The 9778-nt window shown below is 35.5% G+C and overlaps 1 protein-coding gene across 1 annotated transcript in view; it reads left to right on the top strand.

The window, feature by feature from the left end:
- The window catches only part of LOC107699776 (prostaglandin G/H synthase 1-like), a 21625-nt gene that overhangs the window by 4061 nt on the left and 7786 nt on the right, over positions 1–9778 (top strand). The window contains exons 5-8 of the mRNA XM_016501163.1: positions 5520–5663; positions 5857–6038; positions 6698–6781; positions 8726–8972. Of these exons, the coding sequence (XP_016356649.1) occupies positions 5520–5663; positions 5857–6038; positions 6698–6781; positions 8726–8972 (657 nt within the window). The remainder of the gene's footprint in view (positions 1–5519; positions 5664–5856; positions 6039–6697; positions 6782–8725; positions 8973–9778) is intronic.

Here is a 9778-nt window from a genome sequence, read left to right as displayed (position 1 = left end):
GTAAAAATAAGACCATTTATAGGGGCATTCACTATAAACATAATTTATTTTCAATCTTAGGCATACACGACTTTCTGGCAAAAGTGAAACTAGCAGGCGGTGTGAAATGCGCTAGGTCAAGTACCAAAAATAAAAGTATCGGTATCGGGCGAGTACTGGAAAAAGTGGTATCGGTGCATCCCTAATCTGGGCATAATTTTTTCATTTCATTTCCGCTTCTTCAGCCATACATGTACAGATTCTTCCACTAACCTTTGTAATTATTGCAGAATATAAGCACTGTGACCAGCAAAAGTGTGGCATTCCTACATATTTTCTTCATCAACGAAAGATTGATGAAGAAATCCCCCCCCCTTCACAAATAAACACAATTTTATCAATTTCAAACCATAAATATACTTGCCAGAAGTAAAAAGCTTAAGTTATGCTATAAACAAACTGTGCCAAGGTCACATGACTTTAACATCAACACCACTTCATCCACGAGGTCATCGTACTATAAAACATCCTGTAAGTTTCAGAACTCAAAACTTTCTTGTTAGTCTAAAAACAGCGTATATTGAAGCCAATCTGACAAAACGACAGGTTGTGGAATGTACCACTCTATGATGTAATAGTGTGGCTAAGCACCACCTCCACAGAAGAAAATCAATGCCTGCTTCTACATCGCTGCCTGTTTAGCCCCGCCCACCGAACGTGGGTCTAAGCAGACAAGAAGGCGCTGTTCAGTGCCAAGTTGTGGAAAAAAAGAGTCTTTGCCTTGATCCCAACATTAAGAAAGAGTGGACAATCCTCAACGGACACCTTGGCAATTGAATTGCCATTGGCTAGTACATTTTTTAGTTTACTCACCAGACTATATAATGTTTGTAAAATGCCACAGTTTTTTAAATATCTGAAAGTACACTCTTAACATCATTGACAGTCAGTCAAGCATTATAATATGATAATCAAGTATTATTTAATGATAGAACTTTAGTAATTACAATTAAAACTTGATAACCATGTATGAATGCATATTAGTCATTTTAACTGAACTTAGGACTGGTGGTGGTGGTTTTTGGTCATTCTTTCTGTAAAATAAAATGGGAAAAAACGAACAAAAATACTGATAAGATAATAATAATACGAATTATACTAATAAGAACAATATAAAATGCACTAAGGATTAATCTCTCTCTCTCTCTCTCTCTCTCTCTCTCTCTCTCTCTTTCTCTGCATGTGTGTGAGACAAAGCGACGGCGAGTCGTGCGCCTTCACACTAGAGTTTACAGAACGTCAAATACAGGTGTGCTGCGCATCCATTCAGATGAACTGAAAAATAGCAAGAGATCGCTTGACAGAGAGTGAAATTCTGAAGCGCTCAGTCAGAGTGTTCAGCGAGTGAAAATATATCTGTGCTAAACTTATACTTAGCCTCCAACTCACACACTGGCGAGTAAAATCTGAGAATTTTTTAGCCATTGGCTAATATTAGACATCATTTGAGTGAAGATTTAGTTTTTAGATAAACTTTACTTTTAATGAAGTCAACTTTGCAAAGACAGTCTGTTAGTGTGCCTCCTCTATTTTAAAACCCACGAGCCGCCACTGCTGGATGCAATAAATGCCTCGTTTGTAATGGGTTTTATTGTTTTTGTCTCGCCGTGCCGGGAGACGGCGTCACAGTATGTTAAGGGGCGTAACATTTCCGTCACACGCTTGAGGCATTCAGCCAATCACAACGCACTGGATAGCTGGCCAATCAGAGCACACCTCGCTTTTCAGAACGATGAGCTTAGTAAAAATCGACACGTTTCAGAAAGGCGGGGCATAGAGGAGAAACAATAATGTACATTATGTGGAAAATAATATGTTTTTTTAACCTTAAACTGCATAAATACATTGCATTACACCAAATACACAAAATAATGTTCTTTTTAGCAACGTCATATGACCCCTTTAAACGATGATGCTGTGTCGACTATATTGGATTCGACAGTAATGTCGCACCACACAAGTGTGAGTTTCTATTACCTGGTCACTATTACTTTGTTATTACAGATCGTTTGATAAGTACTAAGTATTCATGCGTTTTTAACCTAAATCACAGCAGTCCATCTGTGAAGGACGCAGGCTGTAAAACATACACAACTGTTAGACAATCATAGCAGTGGGTGTTTACTTCCGAGTCTACAATCCTCCACGCCTATTCAAACAGAGCGTTCTGATGAGAGGGGTCAAAACAGGACAGAAAATAGCCTATTACTTCTAAATTACGATGTTTTTTGATGTAAAAAAATCTTGATAACATTATAAGTGGACCTCAGAGAACAGTAGAAATTAGTTTTAAAAAAGGCAGTTCATGACCCCTTTAAAATCTACAAGTTGGAAAATTTACAAAATACTATTTTGATTTAAAATAGTTTGCAAGAGCATGATTATAAACAGTTTGTAAAAAGCGGCCTAGATGAGTTTACCTGTTCGCAAAAATCACAAGTGGGGTATTACTGTTGTATTTTGTCATAAAATAAAACAAAACGAAAATATCTTGAGCTTGTGTTAACCACAGACCTTATTTCAGCAATTTAACCAAAACCAATTTAGAAAACCCACTGACCTCAGGACCTTATGCAAAATGCTAACTCATTTCCAGGTTAGCATAATGGCGAAATACATTGAATGTGGTGATTCAACTCCAGCTTTCAATTTACTCAGCCACTGTTCCAGTGTAAAAACTTCTTAAGCTTGGTCTTAAAGACTTTTTTAGGGGAAGAGGAGAATGTTCACTCACAGAGTGTAAACATCAATGTTTTATCAGCACAGACATTGAAGTCTTTGGCTGAGTAACTACTTTCAGACCACACGTGTAGTTTAGACAGAAATTCTGTTTACTGTCTTGGTCGATAGATTAGATGTTGTCCATTTTCTTTGCTTTGGCAAAACTGTCTGTAATCTAAATGGCTTGGATGTAGTTCAGATAGTGGTGTGTCTGACCAGGGCTTTCGATTATTGTGATTTATCGTACTCTGCAGTGGTTGTCAGAGCAAATGGCAGGGTGTGAATGAATTTGGCCTAGTTGTTTTTTCTTTTCTTGTAAAGGGAGTCTCCCTTAACTCAGCATCCTTCCCTTATTTACTCAGTCACCGCTTTGTTTTATGTGGCTCCTTTTCTAATCTACAGCCCCTTTTTTATCATTTCCTCCCAGTTGGCACTCTGCAATGTTTTCCTGTAAAGACATTCAAGTCAGTTAGACCTGATGTAATGTAAATGTGGTTGCAAGATACACCAGAGTCACAGGAGGCTATCATTTCAATCTGTGCTTATTTCGAGCCCCGCCGCCACTTGCCATGGCAACGCTCATGTACTCTGCAAGAGGCCCTCAAATTCCTCATGTTCTTCACACTGCTGTGGGCCAAAAGATTTCCTGGTGCGAGCCAAGGTACTGAATATCCTGAGGTATTGTTCCAGGAAAGTGTAATAGAGAGCAAGTTAGTTCAGAATAAGTCTACCTGTGTGAAGGTGTTTCTAATACCTCACTTTTAAATTAGTAAAACTTTTATGCACCTCCATATTACCCACAATATTAGCTGCATATTTATTGAATACCTGCTGTGTGAAAAACATTTCCTTTCCACTTTATATTTATACAATGTATTTACATCAAAATGTACACTGTAAAACCTTACTAATTAAATTGTTTTAAAAAGTTTGTTGTTAGAAACTCTTGTGGATATGTGAATGTATTCCCTATTCTAAAGTATTCTAAATTAATATTCACTAAACATATCTGTTGAGCATTATATTGTAAACTGTAAAAAAAAAATCCGTAAAACTTACGGTAAAAAAACGGCAGCTGTGGTTGCCGGAATTTTACCATAAAAAATACAGTAGCGTTTTAGGTTTTACGGTTTTAACTTAAACTTACAGTTAAATACCTTAATTTCATTAACTGATATAATGTTAATATACCAACCTATTGAAGTACCTAAATCTGTTTTGTACTTTTGTAATACACTGATGCAGATGGTGATGAGAAAGTCTCATGATGAACACAGTGTCATTCACACAAACACCAAACACCATCATGGTAACACACATGAAACAGAAATAATGCAATAAACATTCATTTAACAACATTAGGTGTAATACACAACCCTAATATACAAAACTGATAAGAAAAAACTAAGAAGAAACATAGTTATTTCAACAAAAAAACATCAAATTTGAAATGTAACGCAGGGAATTCTGGGAATGTCAATTTACGGTTATTCACAAATTGTCTTTTTCACTTCCAAAAATGGTATACTACCGTAAAATTACATGTAATGTCCAATACAGTTTTTCACCGTATATAGTAGGGGAATTTACCGTTAACCATTTACCAGGTTTTTACTGTAGCATTTTTACAGTCTTTTACAGTTAAATTCATGGTCATTTTTTAGTGTATACATGTATTATTAGGTATAATGTGCTTATGTGTTCACGTTTTATTGAAAAACATTTGCTGCTTTTGAGGTGGGATATGTGTAAGGGTAGGTATACTAAATTATTATTTTAAATGTTAGTAAAAAAGTAGTTAAACACTTCATATAAAGAAGGTCCTATTTTCACTATTTTGTTGTTTCAGTGAAGAGTATAACTGTCATTATGAATAAAACATAAAAAAATTATACAAAATTAAAAAAAGGAAGATAATTAAAAATAAGAAATAGGAAATGAAAAACATTTCCTTATAATGTCTTATGATGTTTTGATGTGGGACAAGAGGATTGACATTGAAAACACATAAATGTTGCTGCTTTAAAACAATCTGTATTATATAAAACACTATATAAATAAAGGTGACTTGACTTGATAAAAGGTACCATAAAAGTAGCCCATGTGCTATTGATTTGTGTGCATTATTCCAAGTTATTTGAAGTCAGTTGATTACTTTATTTTGAAAACAGACTGAAATGTAATTTTGTCATCGCTTACAAAAACTGAATTGCACACTCAACACCATATAAGGAGTAGAAGGCAGAGCAGAAGACACTGCACTCAAACCTTACTGGTTCTCACATGTATAATTTACACACAGATTTTAATGTGTGAAAGTGAATGAAAGTTGGAAACTAGGGAGTCTCCTGTGCTCCCTTACAATACCTCCACCCTTAATTTTGAAAACCACAGCTGTATTCGAAGATTACGCAATGCTGTATCTTATCTTTGCTAGGCTTTTATGTTGCAAATTTTTTGTTTGTTGAAAATCTTTTGGCTGTACACCCATAGCTGGGGAGGTAAATGTGCAAGAAATCTATCACATAAATATTTGCACAGTCCAGAGTCAGTAAAATCTTTGATGTTTTTAGGTTGACTTTCAACCAGAGAAAATAACTGTTATATAGTAGGAAAAAGTTTTGTGTAGTGGTTGACTAAGATCTAGAGATATATATGATAGCAAATAAAATGTATGCATAATTTCTGGCCTTTGTTTCAGTGTTTTTCTAGGTATTATTTTGACTGATGGTGTTCTTAAATGTTCTTTCCCATTACAGTAAGAGCCAACTTAATCCCAAGTCCCCCAACGTACAATTCCAAATATGACTACTTGAACTGGGAAGCGTATTCCAACATCACCTACTACACAAGAATTCTTCCCCCAGTCCCTAAGGACTGCCCCTTGCCAATGGGAACCAAAGGTAAGAGCCTATAATCAAAATTTACCCCAAATCACTAGTGCCTCTTCCTTCTGAAGGACGCATGAACTGAAAATGCATTTTTCCTCATAAGAAGCGATATTAAAATGCTCCAAGTATATCAGTAGTATACTAAAGTCACCAGAAATACCTTGTCTTCTGAGGCTGTGGTAAAACCATTCCATGTGTTTCTCAGGAAAAATGAAGCTTCCAGACCCCAAGCTTCTGGCAGAGAAGTTCCTGTTAAGGCAGAATTTCAGACCGGACCCTCAGGGAACAAATTTAATGTTTGCATTTTTCGCTCAGCACTTCACGCACCAGTTTTTTAAGACTCACAACCACATTGGACTTGGGTTCACAAAAGGTCTGGCTCATGGGGTGAGTCACAGTTTTTACAATTGAACATTTTATCTCTTAACCAATCAAATACAGTGTTTGATGGCTCTGCCTGCAGGAAAGAGCTTTTAAAAGTCTGTGCAGATGGTTTTTGTTAATGAGAGAGATGATAAAATATTTCTCTTGGACACTGAAGTCCTTCTTGGGCAGAGAAATAACTTCATGCAGTTGTTTCACAGTGGGATGAGCAGGAACCAAGTCAACACTCATGTTACATATAGTGTTGGAAGGAATGGGGGAAGGGTCAACAAATCTTTATCTCATTGTCAGCACACAAGCATAAGTTTACATACTATTTACAGGAAGGTGGAAAGGAATTTATAATTGATTGTTTCAAATGTGTGTTGTACAGTACACTCAGAAAAACAGAACAAAAGTGTCACTTGTGGGGTGTATCTTTGTACTTTTTTTAACCCTAAATGGTACATATTAATTCCTTGAAGGTACATATCAGTACTTTAAAAGAACATATTAGTATCTTTTGAAATGGTACCGCACCAGTGACATTTTTGTAACTTTTTTTGTGAAAGTTTGTATAAGTGTTGGGAAAAACACAAAACTTTTTTTGAATAATGAAGTTTTGTACAGTATTATTAGAGTTTATTAAGAGTGTCTGTATTTGATTGCATATTGAAAACTAGGTGGATGCTGGACACGTTTATGGAGATACTCTTGATCGCCAGCTGGACCTCAGACTAAACAAAGACGGGAAGTTGAAGTACCAGGTACCGTTCACCAGTTAAACGTCAGGCATGCTTTGTCGTGCTAGGCTGAGCATGTCTCCAAGTAAATGTGATATGTCATTCTGTTCATTTCTCATTTTAGAAAGACAAGCAGAATTCATTTGTACATATTTGTAAAACATGTAAATATGATCTATCATTCTGAGGATTACAGTGGATCTCTTAGATTCCAATAGCTTCACTTTTATCACTTATACCATAAAACAAGTTTATCCTGAATCATATTTACCTGTTTTACAAATGATATATACAGATTCTTTCTGCTCGTGTTTCATTAATGAGGCCCTGTGCATTTTCAGTTGCTTCATTTTGCAGCTATGTGCAAGCATTTCCTTCTGAATGTCTGTGTGGATAACCTCATAGTGTGGGCGCAGAATTGTGGGTGTGAACATGTGGTTTTTGTTAAGCCTCAGTGATGTCATTTAAGATGGTGCACACTGTGTTTAGTCTAGTCTCTAGTGTGATTAGGCCATACAGTTCACTAATAGTAACCTTTTAAAGAAATTCCAGGAAAGGAAGTCTCATTTGATCAAGAAATACAATAAAAATAGTAATATTGTGAAATTGTAGTGCAATTTAAAATAACTGTTCTCTGTTTTGCTATATTTTAAAATGTAATTTATTCCTGTGATGGCAAAACTGAATTTTCAGCAGCCAACTCCAGTCTTCGGTATCATGATTGTTCAGAAATCATTCTGATATGCCGATTTGGTGCTCAAGAAGCATTCTTATTATTATCAATGTTGAAAAGAGTTGTGCTGCTTAAAGGGGTCATATGATGCTTTTTTAAAGATCATTATTTTGTGTATTTGGTGTAACAGAATATGTTGACATGCTTTAATGTTCAAAAAACACATTATTTTTCAAATACTGTACATTATTGTAGGTCCTATATGCCCCGCCTCTCTCAAACGCTTCGTTTTCTACAAAGTCCCTCCTTCCGACAAGTGCAGTCTGCTCTGATTGGCCAGCTGACCCAGTGCATTGTGATTGGCCGAGCACCGCAAGCACTCGTCGGAAATGTAACGCCCCTTACCATAATCGCGAGCTTCATCTTTCAAAATAAATGTAAAGACAGTAAATAATGTCATTAGTTTTACCATCAGTTCAAGCCCGAAAGGGGAACAGACACAGTAATGATGCAGTACACAAGCTGCGGTTAAGACAGCTGACTCCACTTTGATGTGATGCTGTCGCTGTCTCTCTCTCTCTCTCTCTCTCTCACACACACACACACGATGCGCAAAACTCCGCATTTGAACAGTCAATAGCAAATACTTAAACTAGTAACAAAACATACTTACAGTCGCTGATTCAGCAGCGCCAGATTGTCATAGCAAATTCAGAATTACCTCCTCTCCTAGGTTCATGAAACGGTCGTCCATAAAATGCATTGCTGTTCTGTTGTAAGTGATCTTAAAGATTCCTAAATGCATCTACTTTCAGAAGGCCAAATAAAGTGCTTTTGCTTTCGCCTAGAAACACACAGCGTCTCCCTGACATGGCTGCTTCAACACTAACTTCTTTCTTTGCGTGCACATTTGGGTGCATTATGCAAATATTTCCACATAGTGAGGTAGATATGTGGGGGCGTGTTAGAACGAGCCGTTTTAGGGGGGTGTGGCAGAGTCTTAACTTTGATAAAGAATATCTCTTTGGTTTTGAGACTTTAGTCTTTGCAACTTCAGGGATCTTATCTATTCACGAACAGCTTGTAACACTCCAAAGAGAAAGGAAAACTTGAAATCGCATCATATGACCCCTTTAATATTTTTTTGGTAAGCATGATACATTTTTTTCTGGATTCTTTGATGAAGCGAAAGCTCAAAAGAATGCCATTTCTTTGATTATTACTGGTAGTGCAAAGAGATAAGAGAAAACATTACAACATTTTACAATATTTTTTTCTGTTTGGCTCTGATGTAGGTGGTCAATGGTGAGATGTATCCCCCCACAGTACTAGATGCACCGGTCAAAATGAGCTACCCGCCGTCTGTCCCACCGGAGCAGCAGCTGGCCATTGGGCAAGAAGTGTTTGGCCTGCTGCCGGGTCTCAGTATGTACGCCACCTTGTGGCTGCGTGAGCACAACCGTGTGTGTGATATCCTGAAACAAGAACATCCTACCTGGGGGGATGAGCAGCTGTTTCAGACCACCAGGCTCATTATTATAGGTACAGATTTCCTCAAATCCTGTGGCTTTTATTTTTCTTGGGAACCTTTGGTTGATATATTATATGACTGTTACAAAAATTAATTGCAAAATGGGCATATTACAATAAATATGTTGAGAGAATACATTAAAATATATATTACATTGAAAATAATGTACTTATATACTTATAATTTACATAAGAATGCAATTTAAATTCCAGGTCCAGTTCCTGAATTTGAATTGAAATGAATAGGATGCAGAACTGTAAATTTTAATTAAAATTTTCAATTAAAATTTGGATTAGGAATAAGAATTACAAGTTACAAGTGCAAAAAAAAGTTTAATTGCTCTGTGTTGTTTTTTTTATATTTAAAATTATATGTATAATTTTTATAAAAATACAATTATTATTATTAGTTTATATTAGTGCTGTCAAACGATTAATCGCATCCAAAATAAGTTTTTGTTTACATGTGTGTATTGTGTATATTTATTATGTATATATAAATACACATACATGCATGTATATATTTAAGAAGAATGTTACGTTTATATATTAAATATATTTATATATGATATAAATTATATGAATATAAATATATACATGTAAATACATGCAAATATTTACAAAATATATACTGTGTGTGTGTATTTATATATACATAATAAATATACACAGTACACACACATATATTATGTAAACACAAAATTTTATTTTGGATGCGATTAATCTCAATTAATCGTTTGACAGCACTAGTTTATATTATATTAAATGATATAAAATTATACTAAAATAAAAAATAAAATATTATATAATAAAAAATA

The sequence above is a fragment of the Sinocyclocheilus anshuiensis genome, unplaced genomic scaffold, assembly GCF_001515605.1.
Source record: "Sinocyclocheilus anshuiensis isolate Anshui unplaced genomic scaffold, SAMN03320099.WGS_v1.1 scaffold278, whole genome shotgun sequence".
NCBI classification, from domain to species: Eukaryota; Metazoa; Chordata; class Actinopteri; order Cypriniformes; family Cyprinidae; genus Sinocyclocheilus; species Sinocyclocheilus anshuiensis.
Note: the sequence above shows the minus strand (reverse complement) of the source record. Positions and strands in the feature narration are given on the sequence as shown.